At 34.8% G+C, this 25,385-nt stretch overlaps 5 protein-coding genes across 11 annotated transcripts; 4 read left to right on the top strand and 1 right to left on the bottom strand.

Annotated features, from left to right (window-relative positions):
- The first annotated feature begins 931 nt into the window (after positions 1–931).
- LOC100790574 (glutamate-1-semialdehyde 2,1-aminomutase, chloroplastic) lies at positions 932–2,874 on the top strand. The gene is made up of 3 exons (XM_003522541.3): positions 932–1,220; positions 1,290–1,463; positions 1,584–2,874. Exons 1-3 carry the CDS (start codon positions 1,050–1,052, stop codon positions 2,649–2,651), a joined length of 1,413 nt encoding a protein of 470 aa, XP_003522589.1. The 5' UTR covers positions 932–1,049; the 3' UTR covers positions 2,652–2,874.
- A 1,103-nt stretch (positions 2,875–3,977) lies between these two features.
- Positions 3,978–7,656, bottom strand: LOC100789343 (uncharacterized). The gene is made up of 6 exons (XM_006577830.4): positions 7,476–7,656; positions 7,327–7,401; positions 7,066–7,258; positions 6,614–6,705; positions 6,077–6,187; positions 3,978–4,191 (listed from the first exon to the last, which is right to left on the bottom strand). The coding sequence occupies exons 1-6, from the start codon at positions 7,581–7,583 to the stop codon at positions 4,030–4,032; spliced, it is 741 nt and encodes a 246-aa protein (XP_006577893.1). The 5' UTR covers positions 7,584–7,656; the 3' UTR covers positions 3,978–4,029.
- An 824-nt stretch (positions 7,657–8,480) lies between these two features.
- LOC100305698 (uncharacterized) lies at positions 8,481–12,997 on the top strand. The gene is given in 5 exon segments (NM_001248528.2): positions 8,481–8,621; positions 8,702–8,733; positions 9,969–10,157; positions 11,772–11,819; positions 12,699–12,997. Coding segments are annotated over 5 exon segments (486 nt in total). The 5' UTR covers positions 8,481–8,541; the 3' UTR covers positions 12,836–12,997.
- Positions 12,998–15,112: 2,115 nt separating this feature from the next.
- On the top strand, positions 15,113–18,649 carry LOC100784377 (DEAD-box ATP-dependent RNA helicase 50). The gene is made up of 5 exons (XM_003522383.5): positions 15,113–16,041; positions 16,789–17,002; positions 17,648–17,779; positions 17,883–18,058; positions 18,186–18,649. The coding sequence occupies exons 1-5, from the start codon at positions 15,203–15,205 to the stop codon at positions 18,409–18,411; spliced, it is 1,587 nt and encodes a 528-aa protein (XP_003522431.1). The 5' UTR covers positions 15,113–15,202; the 3' UTR covers positions 18,412–18,649.
- Positions 18,650–19,229: 580 nt separating this feature from the next.
- Positions 19,230–24,734, top strand: LOC100801694 (histone chaperone ASF1B). Of its 7 annotated transcripts, none has more exons than XM_041014715.1 (9): positions 19,230–20,277; positions 20,397–20,556; positions 20,650–20,706; positions 20,808–21,243; positions 21,326–21,391; positions 21,482–21,556; positions 21,639–21,760; positions 23,949–24,064; positions 24,159–24,734. In XM_041014715.1, the coding sequence occupies exons 7-9, from the start codon at positions 21,691–21,693 to the stop codon at positions 24,507–24,509; spliced, it is 537 nt and encodes a 178-aa protein (XP_040870649.1). In that variant the 5' UTR covers positions 19,230–20,277; positions 20,397–20,556; positions 20,650–20,706; positions 20,808–21,243; positions 21,326–21,391; positions 21,482–21,556; positions 21,639–21,690; the 3' UTR covers positions 24,510–24,734. The 7 variants fall into 7 exon arrangements, with proteins under 7 accessions (XP_040870649.1, XP_040870647.1, XP_040870651.1 ...); XM_041014713.1 differs by having other exon boundaries at positions 19,230–20,282; XM_041014717.1 differs by having other exon boundaries at positions 19,230–20,556; positions 20,808–20,913; positions 21,023–21,243.
- The last annotated feature ends 651 nt before the right edge of the window (positions 24,735–25,385 follow it).

The raw sequence follows: 25,385 nt of genomic DNA, 5'->3' as shown, positions 1-25,385 counted from the left end.
TAGAAATTGACGATTGTCAAATGGTTCAACGAATGACATAGACAAATTCCTCCACGTGGTTCTTCTTTTAATGGGGAAAACCTTTTTCCATTATCCATATTCGGTGATTTAAAAAATTACTTAACCATCTTTTATTTCTGCATAATGTTTAAAAGTCACAACCGTTGGATTGTAAATGTCACAACCGTTTGAAATTTCTGGAGTTAATATTATTGTTTAATGTAATCTCAAAATTTAATATGTTTTTATTACTTTAAAATTAAAACACAAACAAGTTATTATCTTCTTGATCTCCCTTGTTTCACATAGTAACTTTTAGATGGAGCAATAAGTTACGATTCTATCCTTCTTTAAATAAACAATTAGCCTAATATTTATCCATGATGGTTTTCAAAACTCAAATTAAATCATTTAATTAAATAGAATATATATATATATATATATATATATATATATATATATAAAATTCTATGTAACTTCTACTTGTCAAACATTGTCGTGTGAAAATTACTTGTTTTTTTTTTTATTTAAAATGCTCGAAAAGATAATCAATAGTATTTTAAAAAATATCGTTTTGGTGGTCTTTTTTGTGTTATAAAAAATAAATTTTTACTTGTTTTTTTTTCTTCCGAAAAGGTATCTTTAACATTTCAACAATCTTAGAATATGTTAATAAATTTATACTTTATGACAAATTAGATTCAGGTTGCTTTAGATATTTGTCAAACAACAAAGTGAATTTTGTAAGTGCAAGAATTTATTTTATGAAAAGTATTAATTGATATCGTAATCAATATCGTAGTCAAGTAGGAGAGTATTGTGTGTGTGTTTTTTACAATAGGAGAGTATTGTTTTATACAACATAATATCTTATATAATGTCACATAAAATATTATATATGTTATATTATCATGTCACATGCATATTATAATAATTTTAAAGCATAAATATGTTGCAGTAATAAAGTTGAATTGAATTCTGCAAACTGGAGAGGATAAGGCTTTGCATTTCATTTGAGAGAGAGAGCGTCTTACCTTTCCATTATCAAAATGGCTGTTTCGGCTATCACAGGAGCGAGGCTAACCCTAGGGATAGGGTTGGCGATACCTCTTTCCTCTCCCACGCGCTCTCGAACCGTCGCAATGGCCGTATCCGTCGACCCCAAGACCGACAACAAACTCACTCTTACCAAGTCCGAGGAAGCTTTCGCTGCTGCCAAGGTACGCATGACCTCCCTCTTCCTTCCTTCCTTCCTCCTTTCAATTTTGATTTTTGATTTTTGATTTCAGGAGCTGATGCCTGGAGGTGTCAACTCCCCAGTTCGTGCCTTCAAATCCGTGGGTGGTCAACCAATTGTGATTGATTCAGTCAAAGGGTCTCGTATGTGGGACATCGACGGCAATGAGTACATTGACTACGTCGGTTCTTGGGGTCCCGCAATCATTGGTCACGCTGATGATCAAGTAATAGCCAATGCTCTCTTATTCTAATTCTTCAAATTTTATATACTCTCAAGAAAAACAAAAGCAAAATCAAAATGGATAGTGTTAATTTGAATTCTATACTCAACAACACATTCACAGGTGCTTTCAGCTCTGGTTGAAACCATGAAGAAAGGAACTAGCTTTGGTGCACCCTGTCTGCTGGAAAACACTTTGGCAGAGCTGGTTATCAATGCGGTCCCCAGCATTGAAATGGTTCGCTTTGTCAATTCAGGCACCGAAGCTTGCATGGGTGCACTACGTCTCGCCCGAGCTTATACCGGAAGAGAGAAGATCATCAAGTTTGAGGGCTGTTACCATGGCCATGCTGATCCTTTTCTTGTTAAGGCAGGTAGTGGAGTTGCCACCTTGGGACTTCCTGATTCTCCCGGTGTCCCCAAAGCTGCCACTTTTGAAACCCTTACAGCCCCCTACAATGACACTGCCGCCGTTGAGAAGCTCTTTGAGGCTAACAAAGGAGAAATCGCTGCTGTTTTCCTCGAACCTGTTGTTGGAAACGCTGGTTTCATTGTTCCTAAACCCGATTTTCATAATTTCTTGCGCAAGATCACCAAGGAGAACAATACCCTTCTTGTGTTTGATGAAGTTATGACTGGGTTTCGTTTGTCATACGGAGGTGCTCAAGAGTATTTTGGCATAACTCCTGATATAACAACTCTAGGAAAGATCATTGGTGGAGGTCTGCCGGTGGGGGCTTATGGAGGGAGGAGGGATATTATGGAGAAGGTGGCACCAGCTGGCCCAATGTATCAGGCTGGGACCTTGAGTGGGAACCCTTTGGCCATGACTGCAGGAATACAGACCCTGCAGCGTATTAAGGAGCCAGGAACTTATGAGTACTTGGACAAAATCACCGGTGAGCTTGTTCAGGGCATTATTGAAGCTGGGAAGAGGGCAGGCCATGCAATATGTGGTGGTCATATAAGGGGGATGTTTGGGTTTTTCTTCACAGAAGGACCAGTGTATAATTTTGCAGATGCCAAAAAGAGTGATACGGACAAGTTTGCTAGGTTCTTTTGGGGAATGTTGGCGGAAGGTGTCTATTTGGCACCTTCCCAGTTTGAGGCTGGCTTTACCAGCTTGGCACATACCTCTGATGACATAAAAAAGACAATAGCCGCTGCTGAGAAGGTTTTCAGGGAGATCTGATTGTTAAATTTTGTTTTGTTGCGAATTTAGTTTTCAGTTGGTGAATTTTGTAGGTCAATTTAGATTATTATGGCAGTTGCTTTCGTTATGATCTGTATCATTTTCCCATCCTGTATCTACCCAGTGTATTATGTTGAGCTGTAAGTTACTTGAATGTGAAGCATGTAAGCATTCGAATTCATTGTTTAACTCCTAATTCTAGTTCCACATGTTATGTTTTTAATGTAGGCGTGTATTTTGTTTATGCATTAGATATCGGTCAGTATACATCTTTGTGGACTTACACACTTTCGGGGTGGGAATAGATAGAGAATTTCGTTTATGCATTTTGAGCTCTGTGATCCAATATTGACATTATTTAGGAAACATAGATGAACCTTATTATTTACTGGACGGATGAACTTGAACATGATGTCAAAGGTTGCTGTAGTTTTCAAAGGATGGGCTGTATGCTTTACTCGTAGATTAATAGGACAAAGTTTGCATAAATCATTAGTTAAAGTTATACTCATTGTATGCATATTTGTTCCTCATGCGACAATTATCGGCAAGTGCCACAGCACAGTTACATACTGGTTTATTAGGGAGGGTTCTCCCATTTATTCCCCTTTTATGGGTCTAGTAGTGAGTAGTTGTACTGTGACTGAGTCTCTAGTGCCTTTCGACAATCCCCCAAACATCAGTTTGTTAGTTTTACAAATCTCTTTATTTTTCTTTTCTTTTTCAAAGTATCATTAATTGAAAAAGTGCAAAGTCAGTTAAAAAACATAGGATACTAAACAAAGAGCATTACAATAATGCATAGCTATTAAATAATAATAACGCAGGGGCTCACGTCCAAAGCTAACTAGAAGTTTCTGCACTGTTGAATGAAAGTTTTTAACTATTCAAGTCAAAAACATAGAAGGAAGGAGTTTGTTAGATTAATTTTCCATTACTCCAACTGAAAAACAAACACGCCCTTCATTGGATATAATGTTCGTTGATATTGGGAGAAACTGGTTTCCAAACACAACCTCCGGACAATTATTTTTTTCTGCTAAATGGCGGTGACTTGAAAAATTAGCCGGTGCATTACTAGGAGGATTTTTCAGGAAGACCAAGACACGAACAATATACGAATTACTTTCTGTCGCATCGAGCGAAGTTATAGATTTTTGACATGGTAAATTGTGTTGCATTCTTTTTATTTTTATAAAAATCTAAAGAAAGATACTTTCATTTCTGTATTCTTAAGAGTTCTAGGTTCAACATATTTTTTACTACAAGCACATTACCTTTTTCCCATGCATATTAAAATGAAGCAAAACAAGATAGGGAAAACTCTTTGACATACGCTAGGCATCAGATATCTATATAACAAATAACAACGAAACTGTTAAATTACAACCTCAAATGTATCACAACCTTCACGTGAAATGTACAGTGCAGTTAAATTAAACTTTGTCCTCATGCAAAATTTGGGTTTCAATCTGCAACCTTTATCAAAATGCTCCGTGTGGACTTTAGCCAGCCGGTCCAGTAAAAAGTCCAAAGTAAGCTGATTCTCAGAAGAAAAAGATGATGTTATAATAAGTGTAAGAACAAATGTAATTCAGATTACAACTTATAACCACATGCAGATATGACTACCATATATATTCAATAAAGAAATATTGTGGTGAATGGTGATTACAAAATATTATATTTCACTCAAATCCCAAAGTTGAGATACACTCAAAATCTCAATATTTTCTCAAAGGGTATATACTGCTCTCACAACAAACAAATAAAAGGATTGTGTTTGGCATAGGAGGAGTGGAAGCTATTCCTGGGCTGTAAGCGCAATTAGCTTGATCATCATGCTTCAATCAATTGAACATCAATGGAACTTCATTTCAGCAGCCACAAACTGTTCACCTTGAGAATAAGGTGAAACTTTAGGAAGGGGAGAGTACTGATAGATAGCCATTAGTAGTTAATTAGGTGTCTATTAGTGAGGGAGGAAGTTGGTTAGGCTAGTTGGGCTGGCTAAGTAGAAGAAATAAGGCATATTGCCTATAAATAAAAAGAGGAGGTTGAGAGAGAAATCATCTTACCATTTGAGAAAGGATTAGACTCTTACAGAGTAGGGACTAGTCTCTCGAATTCAAATATCCAGGGAAATCACTCATTTTGTATCCTCAACCCTAGCCTAAGGCTGCTACCACATTGGCATAGCAATTGGGATTTAGGGTTCATCGATAAAAATCATTTTTTCCTTTAGATTTTTACACACAGATGATTCTCTAGAATTCCATAAAACTGAAAAGAAAAGATACTACAAGTCATTCAAGTGACCTGAAACCTCCCCGAAATCCTCACTGAATAATTGCTGACCTCTCTCGTCCCTCCCCCCCCCCCCCCATGTCCCATGCAACTTCAACTTTACCACATTGCTTCCTAGTTCCCACAGTTAATGCCACATAGAAGTGTTTGTCATATCCTATTTTAAATCCCCCTCTCGCCCTTGCTCAAATTTCTCACACGGTCTAGCATAGGAGTTTGAAAAAAAGGAAGTAACTTCTAAGCAGAAAGCAGCCAATCCACTATCTATGCTGGAGAATTTCTCTCCTGCATAAAAGTTAGATCCAGAAGCATAATATTTATTTCAGTCTGACATTCAATGCATTTGTATAATCCACATCACTGCATTGAATTGTTAAAATAGAGCTAGGCTACTCAAATCTATTTCCTCCCTTTATCGTTGCCCTTTGATGATCAAAAAAGTTCAAGAATAAATACACAAACCACTTTCATGTTCTCCAAAAGCAAGAAAATCAAGAAGATAAAAAAAGTTTGGATTTAATTTTACCCTAAATACAAACCAATGCAACCCATAAATACCCCTACAAACAACACAAGATTATTTTTTATTGGTTCGTGTTAATTACGTAAATCAAAGTATCAAATGAGTGAATCTAGTTGTGTGATTCAAGTGGTGTTTTGGTAATTTTACATCCAAGAGGGATATTTTCAGTTCTTATACTCCAGGTAATTTTGGTTATGTGAGATTGACTCAGAAGAGTGTATTTCTTGAGAAAAATCCAAATCGGCTAGAGATAGTACCAAGATAGAATATATATATAAGAGGGGAACCACCTTCACCATATGAGCTAGTTTTTGGGGTTAAGTTCAAACCCACATTCTAAGATGATATCCAAGATCCATTAAACCGATCACCCACCATGTTATCCACGTACCAAGCCCAAAAGTGTCTAGGCGTGAGGGAGTGTGTTAGAAAAAATTCAAGTCCAACATCAATTAGAGATAGTGCAAAGATAGGGGGGATAACCCTTACCCCATGAGTTAACTTTTGGGGTTAAGTTAGGCCCAAAAGCATATTCTATTAGTATTCCAAGTGTGTTGAGATTAGAGAGGTTAACAAAGGGAGGAAATATAAGTACCTTGCTAGCTTTGTGTAGTCGAAGTTCACAACAAGTGCAGCATATAATATTGTGATTGTCTTTAAGCTCTCCTTGCTTACAAATAGGACACCAAATCTCTTTCCCATGGGCCTATTAACAATTTTCATAATCAAATCAGAGACTTTATTGCAATTAAATGAAAAATGACAATTTAATTTTTAAAGTTACGTTGTATTCTTTTATGTTGAAAATACTATTAAAACACTACAAGTACATATTTTTTGCAACACAGCGCAGAAACATCATCAAGGATATTGGTTCTCTAATCAATGCAACGCGGAAATATCACTGATTATGATGTGAGAAGCCAATATGCAGAAATGACCATAGGATACTTGAGCTTTGGTTTATATTACAGACACGGATATTGGCAACAAAAAATAACATGCCCATTATCCAGTGACAGAAGAGAGGTATAGGTGCAGAATGAAAACCTAATACTGCTGTTAATGAGAGCCGGTGCCAATATCTAATTAGAAGATAACTTGGGAAAGTGTAATGTTTTGAATAGTATACCTCATCTTCATTTAGCTGCATATGCTCACAAACTGCACGAGCCAAGTACTGATCCACTTCATCTTCCCAAGTTTCAATATCACATTCTAAATCTGCAGGGAAATGGCAATCATTGAGAATTGAACATCCTAAAGAGATACTATAATATAATTAGGGGTGTGTAAAAAAATCGGTTCAGATCGAACCAGATTGTAACTGAACCTAAATCAAACTAATTTTTATCCGAACTAGTTCAATAAAAAAGTTCACTGCTTTATAAAACCAAATTGATCAACTGAATTGTTACTACAAAACCGGCTCGGTTAACCAAACTAGTTTTCACTTGAATATTTTTATTTATTTGAAAAAAAATAATTCGAAAACTAGTTTGAAATTGATTCGGCTCTTAGTTTTTTTACTGAACTAGTTTTTGGACGCCCCTAAATATAATATTAAATGAGGAAGTAGCTTGCCTTGTATAGGTGATTGGGAATTGAGATCTTGATAAAAGATTCTTTGCATTTCTAACAAAATGTCTTGGCATTCACCCTGGTAAGTAGTATCGGGAGGACCTTCATACTCCCATAACATCTCATCCGTGTGTTTCATTTTGTTGAATTCATCAGATACAATATCCTGGAATGCACACTTCACGATATCCTCCTCCTGCCACCCCACCAAGTAATGATGAATTGATGATGATGATACCAACAACAACAACAGCAGTTAGCTACCTGTTGGCTGCATCTAAATTTCCAGAGTAAGCGAGTTCTGTCCTCTCGCACCCTTTTGTAGCAATTGTTCCTCAGCTGCGATCGCACCCAAGTATGTTTAACTTATGAATCGGAAAAAGAAAAAGAAAAGTGATTAGATAGAAAGGGACCTTGTGTTTCCATAATTGATATTTGTTGAATGGAGCATCGGATTTAAGGGATGGTCGCGTCGTAGTTTCGTTCTGCTTATTCAGGCTCCATTCTTTACCTTCCTCCATCTCTCCCTCGCTCTCGCGCGGGCCAATTACACCCCTAAAATTAGTTACATAATACTACTAGTAAATCACAACGGTGTTTTTTATTCATTTATTTGTTGGATGACCTTATAAAATAGGTTGTTGTAATGTAATACAATTTTCTTAACTTATTCATGGTTCATTTTTTGTTTGTAATTAATCAATTGTATTTTAGTTTAATGTCCAATAAATTTTAACAAATTTTAGATATCTCTTATAATTATTACTATTTTTAGAAGCTTGAATTTTATTATTATTATATAACTCATTACTATCTATATGATTTTTTTGGGTACAACATTACCCATATTTTTGTTGATTAAATTTGTGAAGAGGGAACTTTACAGTCCCGTCCCAGGAGTTAAGCGGCATGTGTAAACTCCATCTTTCAAAGGGATGTCTTTTGCAAATGAGCCTTGTTGTGAAGTATTTATATACATACTCTTAATAACACGTTTGCATTAGGTCAAACCCCTTTGGATACAACATTATCATCCTCCACTTTATTTCAAAATACACATCTTTTGTAAAAATTTATTTTATAATTTTTTGATCATTATTCTAATAGAGATATTTATATATTTTGTTTATTTTTATTGTATTATTATGCATATTAATTGTAAATTTTAATTTAATTAGCTATTTACACTAAATGTTAAAGAAATAATAGATTATTTTTTTCACCTAATGATTGACTTAGAATATTCAGTGATTACATTTATTTTCATTCATAAACATGAACCCAAAACTTTGCTTATTCGGACCAACGATTGGAAGTTTCCTTTTGATTAAACTTAAAGATCAAGCGGGCCGGCCCAGACATGCCTTAATTGATTATGGTAAAAGGAAAGGGAAAGAGGATGTGCTTTCTCTCTCTTTGAATTGGCATTGGAATTCAACTCTTCTCTTTCTCTGTCGAAGAACAAGTAGTTTCAGAAAGATGCTAGAGAATCTTCAGGCTCCTCCGTCAACAACGGAATCGGCCCCAGTGGTGAAGCGCTATGCTCCACCCAACCAGAGGTAATGTATTTTCTTTTATATTTATATATATTATCACTTTCTTTTTCAATTCCTAATTTTTCCCATTCTTTCTTTTGCAGGAACCGTTCTGCTAACAGGCGCAAATCATCTGGTCAGCTCACTCCTTATTTTCTCCCAATCTTTTTATTCACCTGCCCTTTGCTAACTTTTTTCTGTTCTTTTTTCAAATGGGTATTTAATAATGTCAAAGAAATATAGCCCCTTTTTTTCTCATGAGCATGATGTGCTTTATTTACTTTTTTTAGTTGCGCAAGTCAAGTTTCCGTTGCCAATTCTATTTGCTGTAGCTCAGTTACTTTCCTTATAGTGCTTATCTTTTGACTATAGAATGGGAAGTAGATAAGTTATATCCAGTTCCTAGTCTGGGATATGCCCTGATATCAATTTACCACCTGTGGTTTCAACTTTATTCCCTCATATAACCATACTTAGCACATGTAAGTGCAGCATAAAACTAGTCATTTTGAGGCATGTCAACAATAAAAATAGCACCTTTTTTCCCCTTCATAATACACCTCCCACACATCATTTTGAAAAAGTATATAAAAAAGGAATAGGTTGGTTATATGATGATGGAATGAATCACAGGAGGAAGTGTGACAAAGTTTAAATGACGAGGTGGGACATTGTAATCGGGACAAACTACAGGGGTGACTTGGACACAACATAATGAAGTTAGTTTTGCACACCCTCCATATGCATAAAGTTATAAGTTTATACAACTTAAAAAAACAAAACAGATTTAAGACCTGTTTACTCCTTTTAAACTCTTATTTATATATATTAATTTTTAAAGTATTTCTCAAATAACTTTAGACATTGTTGATTTTCTTCGGTATCTTGAAATATTGTCCATCTAAAAAAAAAAATTCCCCGTTAGATCCATCTCTGTTGACAACAGACTAATAACAGTTTTGGCTTCAGCCTTCAGGAACTGTCTTATGGGAGAGAAGTTAAAAGTAATATCACGAGAATAACTGCCAGTAACTCTTAGCCATCAGATTTGCAAAACATATATGGTTAAACTGTTGAAGTTGAGAGGAAATGTTTATACTTGCTCTTGGTGCAAATGAATTTTTTTTTCATATAAGTTTCATGTCCTTGATTAAGGTACTTATTTTTTATGGTTAAAAGAACACTGATTAAGGAAACAAAGATATAATACTTGTTTCAGTGACCTTCCGTAGTGACCAACTATTAATTCCTCATTTGCATAATTCCCACTGAGCAATGGCAAAAGCTTTTGTCACTCTTTCTGTCAGTCCCTATTTTATTGGGTTTGTTTCTAAGTTCTATAAGTTGGTTGTTTTTTATCAACTTATGTAGATCGGCTTGATCGGACAAACAGTGTCGGGAATGACTTAGAAAAGAATCAAGTTGCTTCTTCAAGAAGTGTTCACATTCCAGATCATGAAGATGCTGGTAGCAGTAATCTTCTTAATGAGAATCACTATTCAAGATTCATAGCTTTAGAAGGGTGTAGTTGCAGTGCAGCTGCCCAGCTTCTTAATGATCGTAAGTATATTCCAAACTTTGTTTGAGAGTACTTGCATATATTGAGCAATGACAAATGACAATCAGTTTGAATTAGTAAGCATAGTTTTGACATATGCAGATTTTTGGGGTATATGGATCATGATGGTTTCATTGAGCTTGTTGGTGGAATGGGGATGCCTAAGGCCAACTTTTAATTTTATCTAATGTGGTTTTTGCTCATCTATTCTTGTTGGATTCCGAACGTGTTCATCTGCATCCAATTGAGTTAGTTTCTGTTAGACCCTCAACAGCTGGTTGGGCAATATAGTCAGGAGCAGTTAGTGAATAACTAACTAAGTGCAAAGCTCTTAGTAACAGTTAGCCCAACAGAAATAGAAAGAATGTAAAATGAGGTGATGGAGGGAGTAAGGAGGATATTGTGTATTTTAAGAAAAGCGAGAGCCGGGAGAACCCTAGGTCTGTGAAAAACCATGAGTTGTTGTGGGGAGAGAATTCAAACTCTTGTATACAATATTCCTCAGAACAAGTATCACCTTGGTACCGTCTAAGGCATTAATTCTGTCATAAAATTTGTTAAGAATCATTGTTGTTATTTATTTATTGTACACCTATGTTCCTTTTCCTTTTACTAAAAAGATTTGTATCATTGTAACATTGACATAATTTAGGAAAGTAGCCACAGATATTAGTCTTATTTCATACTTATCAATCTTGGATAGCAGAGTGTTGCAACCAACTCTAAAACACGATAGTGGGAAGCGGGATGGCTGCTATTTTAAATGTTATAATGCAAACTAAATGGTATATACTACACATATAAATACTAAAAAAAACAAAAATACCCAAAAGCATTGCTCATAAGCCAGTTCTGCATGATTGGACAAATCATATAGAGATAGACCAACCCTTCATCAAAGAAAAACTAGATAATGGTCTGTTCATTAAAACCTATGTTGAGAGTGATAAATATCCATTCATCAGCTTTTGAGGGAGTGTTGAGAGTTGTTATTATTATTATGTCTAAGTTTCCTAATTTCCCTTTAGTAGGCATATTAATTTCTTTTTATTATAGGCAGACTTGTATAATTGACCTCACCTAATGGGATAAGGATTTGTTGTTCTTCTTGTTGTAGACTTGTAGGAAGATTTGTATAGCAGTAACATTGATGTAATTTAGGAAAGTAGCAACATGGATTAATCTATATATTATGTAAAACGTAAATACCTTTGTACAGAATATTCATTCAGAAATTTCCTTTTGACTTTTCTTTCTTGTTCTTGGCCAGTCTATCTGTTTCCTTAACAGATTATTACCAACTCTCTAGTTCAAAGAAATGTCTACATTGTCATAATTGTTTTTCTTATTATGAAAGTATGTTTTGCCTTTAATTCTCGATGACTCTATCTACATGGTTGCATGTATTTTGTTTTAATTAGAGGTTCTATTGTCCTCAGTATTTTAACTATTCAGCTCTGCACAAAACAGAATTTAAATTTATTGGATTGCAAAGAGATAGGGATGAGTGGGTGAGGCTGAAGTTTGTTCATTTACTTACAAGCCCAGTATGTTTTGTCCATATCCTTGGTTAACATTGCCTGTTATCTTTGTTGACCATAAATTTATGTTTTCAGGTTGGACAGCTGCAATACAATCCTACAATAATCCCAAAGATTCATCTGGTTAGTGCACAACCATAAAAATATGACATTTTTTTTTTATAGTATTTGACTTGACGATGATGAAACTCAAACTTAAATTGCCATTTCTTAGTAGTGACTTAAATTGAGGTCAGCTGTGAATCTATGAACATGAAATGATTCAGACTAACTACTGTAGGCCAAATATTTTTGCATGTTTGGCTGGCAATTTCTTGTGAGTGTAATTGCATTTATATTAAACTACAAACGGAAAGGTGAGAAAAACAAGTATTTTTAACTTAATTATACGCTGGAAACTGGACAGGTTTATTTGACTTGATTGCTTTTCTTCCTTTCTGATAATTTCGTCTATCATACAACCAAAATAACCAAAGTTCCTGCTCATGTAATTAATATGCATAGTCTGGTGATTTTGAAGCATCTAATTAAAGTTGTTAATTACTAATTGGATAAATATTGTATCATCCATGAGTAATTGATGATTAGATATGTTAGGAATGGTCTATTGTATAAATGAGATGCTTATAAGAGTTTTATTGACTCTAATCAAGTAATTAAAAGATGTTTATACACTAGTTAGTGTAAATAATGTTTAAGTTTTTTGGATGGGTCTGCATCTCAACCACATGCAGTATCAGTAATTCAGTTTTTTATTAATGATTTTTATTTAATTTAGGAGTCCAAGTGCTTTGATGTATTTCAAGCTGAAAACTCAACTAAGCAGCGGTGTTGACTATTTTTGTTTCTATATTGCTGTTGGGATCTCTTGTTTAACCATTTTTCTCACTTCTGCTAGCGATAATAAACTATGTGCTGCATATGAACTGTTAAGCATGGGCATGTTCTGTATTGCTGGTACAAAGTCTGCTTTTTAATTTTCATGCTACTTTGACGTTTCAGAAAAGCCAGTTATGTATTCGAGTGGGACTTCAGTATGGACTGCAGCTACAAGTGCTTCCTCTTCTGTATCTCAACGGGACTTCCTGGGAGAACTTCGTCGCCAAATGCACAGTGCAAATCCCAGTTTCACTACATGATGGCTGACTTGGATTGTTTAATAAAGATTTTGGATCATCGTGGATTTGTCGAATGCTTTAAGAACACTGCGATGCTCAGCTACCTGTTGTTTGTGCCTTTGTGACTTGTTTTGTCAAACTCATTACTAATATATGTATCTTCAAAATCGGACTCAGAATATCAACCACGCTTGTGTATGTGTAAATTGGGGTGTCAGCTCTTCTAGGAGCTTAAATACGTTTTTTTGTCCCTCTAAGTTAGCATGTCTTTTTTTGTCCTTCTCAATTCATTTTTCTAATTTTAGTTCAGGTAAGTTGCTGTTTTTTTTTTTTTTTTTGATCCTTGTAAAATATTTTGTTTATTTTTAGTTTATGTTAGTTTGCATTTTTTCAATTTTAGTTCCGGTAAGATTTTAATTTTTTTTATTTATAATTTTAATAAATTCATGCTTACAGGGACAAAATTTTAAAAAAAATGAAAATTTCACATGGATTAAAAATAACAAAATATCTTATAAGATTAAATGAATAAAATATATTATAGAGATTCAAATTATAAAAACAAACTTACAAAGATTAAATTAGAAAAATAAACTTATATTTAAATCATGTTTTATGAATCGTACTTAAACTTTAAAGATTTGTTTTATATGCTTGCAAATAGTCGTTTTAATAATTTATCGGGCCGTGGTATGATGTTTCTTTTTCTTCTTTTTTTTTGTTTTAAAAAAACTCAAACTGAAATATTTGATATAACACAAACTATAATAACCTTTTCAAAATTAATTATCATAGAGTATGTACCATGTTTGTGCCTTTCACCATCGGGGGCTTCTTTTTGTCGTCGGGGCGATGTTTGGATATTTATAGATGTGTAACAATGGAATGAAGAAAGAATGAAACTAATTTATATCAAATTCAATTATCACACTTTTGTTTGAATATTGTGTACGATGAAGTTTTTCTTTCATTATTTTGATGGAACGATAAGATTAATAAATATTCAGTTGATTTTTTTTTCTTATTTCCACTTGGAAGTCTAAATAAAGGGAGGAATATAATATAGATATTTGACAAAATAGCATGAAAATGATTTCATCAACTTTTATTTCGTTCCTACAATCGCATTTAAATTCTAATTCATTAATTGATTATTTTTAATATAAGTATTTGAATTATAATATCGCATTTCCAATAGATATTGTTTTGAAATTGTAATATTACATTATTCTAAGAAAGTTATTTTTGAAGTATCTTGATTACTCCAAAAAAGGTTAAAATTATCAAAGTTCGATTCCAATCTCTGCAAAATTATTTTATTTGGTAAAATTATAGTGTATTACTTTTTGGTTGGAGGTTAGTTTAGAGGGTTCTGAACTTGTTTGAATCTATGTGGTATTTTTCTAATATTTCTGGGGTAAAAAAACCTCACAAATTGCAGAAAAAATGTATATATATGCAAAAATCGAAACACAACTTGCTAACCGCCACAAATTAAAAAAAAATCCCCAAATAAAAAGAATCACATAAAAAAAAAATCAGATTCAGGCCCAGTAACAAGAAGAACGGGTGCAGGATACAAAACAAACATAAGGGAAGACACAACCTGCACTTCAAAACCACCAAAGACCAACTATGACAGTATTTGCAGCTATATCAACGCATATCGAATGTCCATACTCATCAAAATTACATTGCAGCAGTAGAGAAGGAAACGTGAACCGCTAGAGGGAGTTTGTGAGCCAACGTCAATAACCGCAGCTACCAAACAGCCATAATAAAGGTGCACCCACGCGGTGACGAGGGAATGCGAGTGGTAGAGACTAAATACACTCGATTAGATGAGAGCTTCAATTGTTTTGCAATGGCAGATCTTCACGGTTGTCTAATAGATAGCAAAGTGACAACTTGCAAGCGCTACAAATTTGAAGTTATGTGCTCAACAAAGGGGGTAGATACCCAAAAGACTTTATGAAATAAGCCCTTGGAATGAATTTACTTTTTGTTCTGATTTGAGTTGAAATTTTAACAAAATTATTTATTTAGATTGAAATATGACTGAATAACATTTTGATAATATTTGGGAAAAAAAGATTTAATATCTTTTTCATACTTATAATATATATTTTTATTTTATTACTTGATATTTTAAAATTTTGACTTTTGATGCGTGTTACTAATCCTTGATATATTAAATAACATTAGACAGTAATAAAATATCAAATGTTATAAAATAAAATTAGACAGTAAAGTAAAAGTAATAAGATTTTGAGTAAATAAGGTAAAAGAGTGGGAGGCGGGCACAAAAGGTTCAAGTGTTGAAGTGAAACTTATCTTGTTGTTCATACGATACCTGTAAGTAAGCTGCAACGAAGGAAGAGCAGAGAAATGGCGGTTGGGCAACTTGTTCCTTCGAATTTGTTCCTCAATCATTCTGCTGCTACAACACTCATACCCACTTCCACTCCCCCCAGACACAGACACCTTCTCTGTATTTCTTCTGCCAATCACACAACCGCAACCGATAACGATTCTCCATTCTCAAGTTTCGGAAGAGTGAAGACTCTCCTGGTCCACAGAAGAAGAAAGGACCAAAGCCATAGACGCGCCGTTCAACTTGAAGATGATAATGATGATGATATAGCCCCTAGACCCAGACGTTCTCAGTCTCGGTCACGAGGAGGAGAAAGATGGGATATGATTCCCAATTATACTCCACAAAGCAAATCAGCGACTGACACAAAGTTTTTCAGTCTAAAGTCCTTCAAAGAAATAGGTTGCAGTGAATATATGATTGAATCCCTCCAGAAACTCTTGTTGAGCCGGCCTTCCCATGTACAGGCCATGGCTTTTGCACCTGTTATTAGTGGAAAGACTTGTGTCATAGCTGACCAAAGTGGTTCTGGTAAGACATTAGCTTATCTCGCACCAATCATCCAGCTCCTTAGACTAGAAGAGCTTGAAGGACGTAGTAGTAAATCCTCTTCACAAGCTCCTAGAGTCCTTGTCCTCGCACCCACGGCTGAGTTGGCTTCTCAGGTCTTAGATAATTGCCGCTCCTTGTCTAAATCTGGAGTTCCATTCAAGTCTATGGTTGTCACCGGAGGTTTTCGCCAAAAAACTCAATTGGAAAATTTACAGCAGGGAGTTGATGTCTTAATAGCTACACCTGGCCGTTTCTTGTTCCTCATCCATGAAGGCTTCTTGCAGTTAACAAATCTAAGATGGTAAACCATGCCCTCTTTTTTATTCAATTACTTTCTACCATTACAAATTTATACACTGATTTTCTGTTTTATCATTACACCAGCAGTGATGCAACTAATTTCCGTTACTATTTTATCAGTTTGTTGACATAGATTTGAGGCAAGCACGTATTTTTTATTTAGCCATTTACCTTGTGCTACAAAATTGATTTCTGTTGCTGATTCATCTGCTGTCATTATGACATAAAGTATCCAAAATGTGGAAATTGATGTTGAAACTGCACTGATATCATGTCAGGAATAAGAATATGGCCACTCTAAAAAGAGGAGTGTAAAGTGAGAAAGTGATAGCCTATCTGCTATTGATTTAAAGAGGGTTACGAGGTTCTTTGATCCAAATCAACAATGAATACACCCTTCCTTTCTCACTTTATATGTTTCTCCATTTTAGAGAAGTCTGTCGAAGACTAGATGAATTTCTGGAATGAAAATGCACTCAGCTGGTCATATATTTATATACATTTCAGAATTAATTACATATAAATGCAATTCCCTAAATAAACACTATACATGAATCTGAACATTGGGATAAATGTTAGCTGCTGTGGTGTGGAAATGTCCATTCGGATATCTTGTATCATTTTCCTCTTAAATGAATAAAAAATGTACCAGACTTCCATGCTCTTCCCTTCCTCACTGGAATTTTAGGATATTTTATCCTCCCACACAGATTGTGAAATTTATCTTAACAACAATAATTTGTTGCAGTGCTATCTTGGATGAGGTAGATATACTCTTTGGTGATGAGGACTTCGAAGTGGCTCTTCAATCCTTGATCAATTCTTCACCTGTAGACACACAGTATTTATTTGTGACTGCAACTTTACCAAAAAATGTTTACACCAAATTGGTTGAAGTTTTTCCTGATTGTGAAATGATTATGGGGCCTGGTATGCACCGAATAAGTTCTCGCCTTCAAGAGGTCAGGTTTCAGCTGTAACTTCCTTTTCCTTCTATTTCACTTTTCTTGGATAGAAGACAGCATGGTTGAATAGTTGAAAACATATTCCCTGAATACAGTAAAATTCAGTCCATGTAATTTCCGACGAAGTATAAGAAACATAACCACTGTCTCTTACATGAGATTTAAATTCAATTATATTTAATTCACAAACTTCGTGTATACTTTGTTCTGTACCATTGCATACAGGGGCCATAGCTTGTAACAGATATAAAACTGGTACGGCACACCTGTATTATATATTCTTAGGGTGCAGGGATATTTTGGTGCTTTATATATATATATATAGAGAGAGAGAGAGAGGAGGAATCCACTTATTCTTTTAGAGTTACTCTTCATCCTTACCATTCATTTTCTTGAGATCTGATGATTAAAATTAGTTACTCATTAGATTTTAAGAAAATGAATGGTGAGGATGAAGAATAACTATAAAAAAGTTACTTTTGGAGTAAGTGAATCCCTCTTTATATATATATATTCTTAGACCACTATAAATATAATGCAAATCAATATTTGTTATGTAACTGAATTCTGTGCTAGTCTTTCTCTTTTGAATCATCAGTTTCCATGTACCTAGGTGTGATGATTATCTTCTCATTTGATCAGATTATAGTAGATTGCAGTGGAGAAGATGGACAAGAAAAAACTCCTGATACAGCATTTCTGAACAAGAAAACTGCACTTCTGCAGCTTGTGGAGGAAAATCCTGTCCCAAGAACTATTGTGTTCTGCAACAAAGTATTCCTCATTCTTACCCTTGAGACTTATCTTTTATAATTTTAATTTTCTATGCAACATTTGTCCTTTTATTTTGGTATAATTCTCCAAAAAAAAATTGCAGATTGAAACATGCAGAAAAGTTGAAAATTTGTTAAAGCGTTTTGATAGAAAAGGAAATCACGTGCAAGTTCTACCATTCCATGCTGCCATGACACAAGAATCACGGCTTGCTAGTATGGAAGAGTTTACACGTTCTCCATCAAAAGGAGTCTCCCAGTTTATGGTTTGCACCGACAGGTATGATCTGTCCCAACTCTTTAATTTTGGCTAGCCTTTCTGAAGTTTTATATTTAAGTTAATTTTCACTGGTTTGATGATCATCTGTTGCAAATAAGTCATTATGGTTACTTGTGGGTTGTGACAGAGCATCACGGGGAATAGACTTCACAAGAGTGGATCATGTCATACTCTTTGACTTCCCACGTGATCCAAGTGAATATGTACGGCGTGTTGGAAGAACAGCCAGAGGTGCCAAGGGAGTAGGCAAGGCATTTATCTTTGTGGTTGGCAAGCAAGTATCCCTTGCACGCAAAATAATGGAAAGAAATCAGAAGGGTCACCCACTACATGATGTGCCTTCGGCTTATTAGCCGGTGAAGTAGAAAGTTGAGTGAGTGCTTACTCTCAACTCGAATGCTGAAACATATTGAGTGAGCTAGCAGCTGCTTAACCACTTCTCTCTTCCCAAACCACCTTATTCAGATCCATAGTTGGCTTATTAGTAACATACGCAGAAGGTGGTTTGCACTTTGCAACACTTGTAGCAAAAGCATGACCTACATTAATTATCTACTTTCAAGTATGAAATGGAAGATTGACTTAGGTCCATTTTTTCCCATCGTAGTTTGCAAAATGCAAACATTAACTCGTTTAATTGTCAATGAAACTAGCAAGACAAGAAGAAAAAAAATGTGTCAAGATTAACTAGTACTTCAAGCCTTTTTGTACTCTAAACACGGGTATCTAAAGATCCACTAGTATACCATCATCATTTTAGTTCTTGAACGGTACTTATTAGCCAACAAATTGTAGTATTAATAATCTTTTTTTATATTAGAAGTTAGAAAACAGAAGCGGTTCTCATTCTTTCCACCAGATATTATTCATGTTCTCTATTTTCTCTCATATGAATGTACCTTTTACAATTTATATATATTACTCTTGCAAACAGTAAAAAAAAAAATCTTTCTAAATAATCTCAAATTATATTTTTTATATCTTTATTTACACGTTTATTATTCTCAATGGTGTGTTTCTTTTAGGTTCAATTATTCTATCAATCTCCATACTTTTACTAAATTTTCAATTAAGTCTTAGAATTATTTTTTAAAATTGGATCCTTCCTTTTAATTGTTATTATGATAACTCCAGACATTTAATTAGTGCTGCAAACCACATACTCAAAAGAAAGACTTGATTATCAAAATTTCCATGATATTGTGTTGATTGACACTTTTTACCTGAAAAACAAATATAAAATTCCTTTTGTTCCTTTTGTCGGAGTCAACCATCACTTCCAGTACATTCTACTTGGATGTGCACTGGTTGGGGAGGGGACTGTTTCAGCTTTTATATGGTTAATGTGAGCATGGCTTAAAGCAATGAGTAACCTACCTCCCAAGGTGATTATCACAGACCAAGAGCAATTCTTGAAAGAAGCTGTTATGGGAATGTTTCCAGATAAACGTCATTGTTTCTGTCTATCACATATTTTATGTAAAATCACCAAGAGCTTGGATTATATCATAGATCAAAATAATAATTTTATGGAAAATTTTGACAAATGCATTCATCATTCCTGTTCAGATGAGCAGTTTGATAAGAGATGGTGGAAATTGATTAATAGATTTGAACTAAAGGATGATGAATGGGTTCAGTCATTGTTTGAAGATCGAAAAAAGTGGGTGCCTACATACACTCGGGACATTTCTTTGGCTGGGTTGTCAACTACTATAAGGTCTGAAAGTATATCATCATTTTTTGACAAGTATATCTGTGCTGATTCTATCTTTAAGGAGTTTATTGAACAGTATAAAGTTTTCTGTATAGATAGTTTTGACATGGAATCCAAAGCTGACTTTGAAACAAAAAAAAAAAACCTGCATTAAGATCTTTATCACCTTTTGAGAAGCTGCTATCTACAATTTATACTGATGCCATATTTAGAAAATTTCTGTTGGAAATATTGGGAATGATGTCTTGCCATCTACAGAAGGAAACAGAGGAAAGGGCAAATGTAACATTTCTTGTTGATGATTTTGAGGAGTAGAAGAAATTTATTTTTTCTTGGAAGGAAGCAGATTTGTATGTCTGTTGTTCATGTTGTTTATTTCAATACAAAGGTTTTCTATGCAGACATGGAATACTTGTCCTTCAGAAATTCAGCATAACCAACATTCCATCCCATTATATTTTAAAGCGATAGATGAAAGATGCAAAGGCCAATCAATTTGCTGGTGACGTAATTACCAGGACTGCTAATTGAGTTCAACGTTTTAATGACCTTTGTAGGCAGGCAATTATATTAAGTGAAATTGGATCTTTATCTGAAGATACTTACCATGTTGCATCCCAGGCCTAGGAAGAAGTCTATAAACACTGTGAATGCAAACAATTCTGCTAGAAGCACTTTAGAGTCCAACAAGTTGGTTCTTAATGGTTTTGATGTTGAAGAGAAAAATGATGGCTGCTACAGGGCAAAGCCTACTAAGAAAAGGAAGTCATTTAATAAAAGGGTTAGTTGATAATCAACTAATATGGTGTTGCTAGAACTTGTTTTGACTTGTAGTAAGTGGTGGGCCTTCTTAAACAGATTTTGTATATTACAGGAATGCTCTGATCCAGAAAGAATCAAAATCAAGATGCTGGATGATTTCCAAAAGAGGGTTTGTCACTTATTACTTTTTTGGCCTGGTCTTGCATGGATAAAGCTTTGAGCTCTTGTTGCTCATACTTTGTAGGATCATCAGTGGTATTTTATGTGCAGGAACAGAGAAATACAAGAGCACACAACTTTGATAATTGTTACATTTCTCAGCAGGACATTCAAACAGTGGCATGCAATATTTCTGTGCCCGTGATTGTCCAGAAAAGTATCTAGTTATAGTACTTTAACACTTACAGTTTTCATAAACGTTCATTCTCCATTAATTTCTATTTTATTCTTTTGGGTACATAAGATAAGTTTTTGTTCTCACGCAGAACTTGGATTCTAGAGCTTCGACTCTTGATGTCTATTATGGGGCTCAACACAATGTGCTTGGAGACCTATTCTCTTTTCTTCTCTGTACTTTTTATTATTATTATTATAGTTGGATATTGTATATATTAATTGTTTTTTGTACTTTTTAAAGGCGCAGCTGAACTCAGTTTCTGTCATGCATGATGGCTACTATAGCAGTCAACCGGCCATTACAGGGCTGGTAGGGCGCATGAACTTTCTCCTAGGCTCTTTTCTTTTTTTCAGAGATGTTTATGGATATCATATTTTGTTTCAATCTTCAGGGGCAATTGCATTCCGTGCCAAGCAGTGGTTCACATCATGAAATGCAGCACAGCATGCAAGGACCGGTAGATGGTTATGGCTTACAATTTGAAACTATGTGGCTTACTATTTTTATGAATCCAAGATAATTAGCTTCTGCTGGTTTGTTTTCACAGCTTCAAGGACAGCTCACTTTCAGAACGCCAACAGTGCAAGGGTTTTTTGACCTTCAAGATAGTCTAGAAGCTATGGTAGGCACTTACGTGACTAAGTCCTAATTTGCCCTTTAGTTTTCATTGCAAAGTATATTCATGAAATATGATTTTGTTTCAGGAACAACCTATTAGGGTCTCGCAGTTCCATGGCATTACATCTAAGCAACTAGATGTTGACAGATCACTTTCCTAGTAGCTGGAAGAATACAGTTTTCTTTCCATATCAGATTATAACGCTATGTATGTATATAGATAAATATATTTTAAAGAAGCTATTTTTGCTTGAGAAGTAGGGAAAAATTGCACTCTTAACCAAAAAAATAAGGAAAAAGATGATTTCCACCACATACCTTTGTATACCTAAAATCTTACACTTAGCTCAGTCATAAAAAGCTTGCGCACAGTTTAAAACAACCCATACAAAGAAAAGAGAGTAACTCACATCCTTTGCGGCTCTAAGCACAAAGCATCAACTTGGGAATGATTCTAATGATGGTGTGCGAAATGCAACTGCGCGCTGGTGCTGAGGCATGCACTACATGCAATATCTGATTGAAAATCAAAAAGGAGGGAAAGGGGAGGTATGTCAATTATCTCTTACGTACAGAGGGAACACTATCATTTCATAATCAAGTGCATGCACAAGTAAATATTTATTCCCACCATTCCATGAGCATATCCAGAAGAGGTCAAATGTGGTAAGTGGAGGACCTTTGCCTCTGGTCTCTGGTCTCTGAGGAATGAAGAGGAAGTTCTTACGACTACTGCATATTCGTGTTTCTGGATTGTAGTTGGAAAAGTTCCAGACTATGGTTTGGTAAAAGCTTGTCTGTGATAAACTTTTCATGGTTTAGAGGTTTCCAACTAAAATCCAAATATGCTAGAATTTGACTATGCCAAGATTATTGTGATTTGGCTAGAATATTAATTGGGGTAAAATACACTTTTGGTCTTAGTTTAGTCTTTTAAGTTGAAAAAAGAAAAAGCATTTTAATCCCTTAAGGGATCCATGTTAGGTTAAATTGGTCATTTCATAAGTTAACTTGGTCAACTTAGTGACGTGAGAATTGACATCAAGTCCACATATTTTAGTCCAACTTAAATTATTACAACGTAAATTTAAGTCCGAGTTGGCCCAATCCATTAGTTCTATTTATTTTATTGTTTAATTTTTTTTATAATTGATAAAGTCACAAATGATAAATTTGAGTTTTGAATTTCTATTTCTAGCACTTGTTTGTTATTACAACTGAGACACTTTTATTATTTAATTTTATGGTGCAAATGTCAATTTATATTTTTCATTTTAGTTTATAGTAATTAAGAAAATTGATTAATTTGTTATATAAAAGTTAATTTATTTTGATAATTTTGTATTTTTATGTTTAAAAAGTGAGTGGCCTATGAACTAGCCCATGGCTTTGGAACTAGTTATTAAATTGGATTGGGTCGACCAGATTATGATGGATTGGTTAGTCCAAATGTAAGTGTGTTGGGGGTGAGGCCGAGGCGAGTTGTGAATGTGAGTGTGTTTTCTCTTCAAAACCCTCTCCCGCCAACACACCGCGCTTCTTCTTCTTCTTCTGTTTTGTGTTTTGTGAATAGTGAGATGAGTGCTGTGAACATCACCAACGTCACCGTCCTGGACAACCCTGCTTCCTTTCTGACTCCCTTTCAGTTCGAGATTTCCTACGAGTGTCTCACCGCTCTCAAAGATGGTTTCTATGCTAACTTCTTCTTTCTCTTCTTCTTCTTCTTCTTCTTCTTCTTCTTCTTTTTAGGGTTTCCATTTTCTACTCTCTCTCTAGGACTAGTTTCTTCCCAATTCCTCCACTCTTTAACTTTGTTGTAGATAGATAGCGTTTTTCTTTTCAACCCCTGTCAGATCTTGTTACTCTATACTGTCTCCCCCTCCCATGTCTTCTGCTATTTATTTTAGCATAAAAGGGAGGGCTTTTTTTCTTATTATCTCTGCAAACCCCCGATTTACCCTAAAACATTTATTTGCTCAACCATATCACAGATGCCACCGTTTTTCTTTGTATTGAATGGGGGGATTTCTCATCTCACATACACGATACTGGGGTTCTCTCTCTATTTTAGAATACTCAAAACTATTAAAGCATTGCTTGTTGATGATTCTGATACATTCTCATAACTTAGTGTTCCGTAAACAGTTTTTTCAAATTTGAAACAGGATTTCATTTTTGTCCCCATTGTAAACACTTCTGAAATATTCAATTTCAATTTTCTGCTGAGTGATTTTCAGGGAACAAGCTTAATTGAAAATATCGTGTCGAATTTGTGTCTAAAAGCCTATTTTTCCACCTTCTTCAGTCTTTACTATTATTTTACTCACGTCATCTTATTTCTGTGGTCTACTATACCATGTTTGGTTTTAACAATGTATGCTGTCTTGCGGGTGCAGATTTGGAATGGAAGCTCATTTATGTTGGATCTGCTGAGGATGAGACCTATGATCAATTATTAGAGAGTGTCCTTGTTGGTCCTGTCAACGTTGGAAACTATCGCTTTGTTTTACAGGCAAGCTTTATGAATACTAATCTTTTAAATTCTGTGTTGCAACATGCAATCGCTCATACACTCAAACTTTTAATACACTCTGTTTGGATTGCAGGCAGATCCACCCGATCCATCAAAGATTCGTGAAGAAGATATAATTGGTGTCACTGTGCTTCTGTTGACCTGCTCCTATCTGGGTCAGGAATTTATTCGTGTTGGCTATTATGTGAACAATGATTATGATGATGAGCAGCTGAGAGAGGAACCTCCACCAAAGGTTTTAATTGATAGGGTTCAAAGGAACATTTTGTCTGATAAGCCAAGGGTTACAAAGTTTCCCATCAATTTCCACCCTGAGAACAATGAAAATGAAGAGCAACTCCCGCCATCCGAGCACCCATCGGAAACTGGAGAAGATCCACTTGCTGTAGTTGATCGTGATCCTCCAGATGAGAAGGATTCTTAACATTTTGTAGGTATACAGACCTTTCAATTCCCAAATATCCAACATTACATTCACTGTATGGAATATGATGTCATTTTTGTGAATCTCTGTTCGATGATGTGAATGAGATTTATGAGCTCTTTTGGAAGTAGTGGCCTTGGAGTGCTAGGTTCAAAATGATTGTAACGTGTGAAAACCAGTTTCTTTGAATGAAGCTTTGCAATGAAAACCAAATTTTATGTATTATCACACTTTTTCACAAATCATAGTCTTTATGATGTGTAAAGAAGATTCACTGTAAGCTTTATGTCATTTTTAGTTTTTCTTCTATTCAGTTGATCTAAGAATTTTTGTTTAATAAAATAATGTCTAGGGCTGGTAATAGGCTCAGGATGAACCTTGGCAAAATGGTAAGGTTTTGCCTCTGGTGTTATAAAAGTCACATGTTTAAATCTTTAAAATGGTCTCTTCCTTTGCAAGTCACATGTTGAAATTTCAATTTCTAATCTGATGACTCCCAACATGATTGTGATCAGTTGGGTCATTTGACCCAACTGGGCCCTTATCATTTTCATTGGTTCAGATTTAGAATTCTCTCAAACTTGATCTATGTTCGCCCTTAAGCATACGTCAACAAAATGAGTTGTAAATTTTGGCTAATTTATTAAGTAGAATTTGAATTTTCACATGTTTGACTTAGTTTAGTGTATGCTAGTGCATCTCAAATGGTCCCTAAAGTTCATCGCTATAGGTATTACCTAGGTTGGTCACTTGTCCTTTTGCTAAACACATAAGTTGTTAATGAGTGTCACATAATAGTAGGAACCAAAAACAAAATTTCTACCTTGTAGGGATAAAAACCAAAGAAAATTTCTTATAAAGGATTAAAATTAAAAC

The sequence above is a fragment of the Glycine max genome, chromosome 4, assembly GCF_000004515.6.
Source record: "Glycine max cultivar Williams 82 chromosome 4, Glycine_max_v4.0, whole genome shotgun sequence".
NCBI lineage: Eukaryota > Viridiplantae > Streptophyta > Magnoliopsida > Fabales > Fabaceae > Glycine > Glycine max.
Note: the sequence above shows the minus strand (reverse complement) of the source record. Positions and strands in the feature narration are given on the sequence as shown.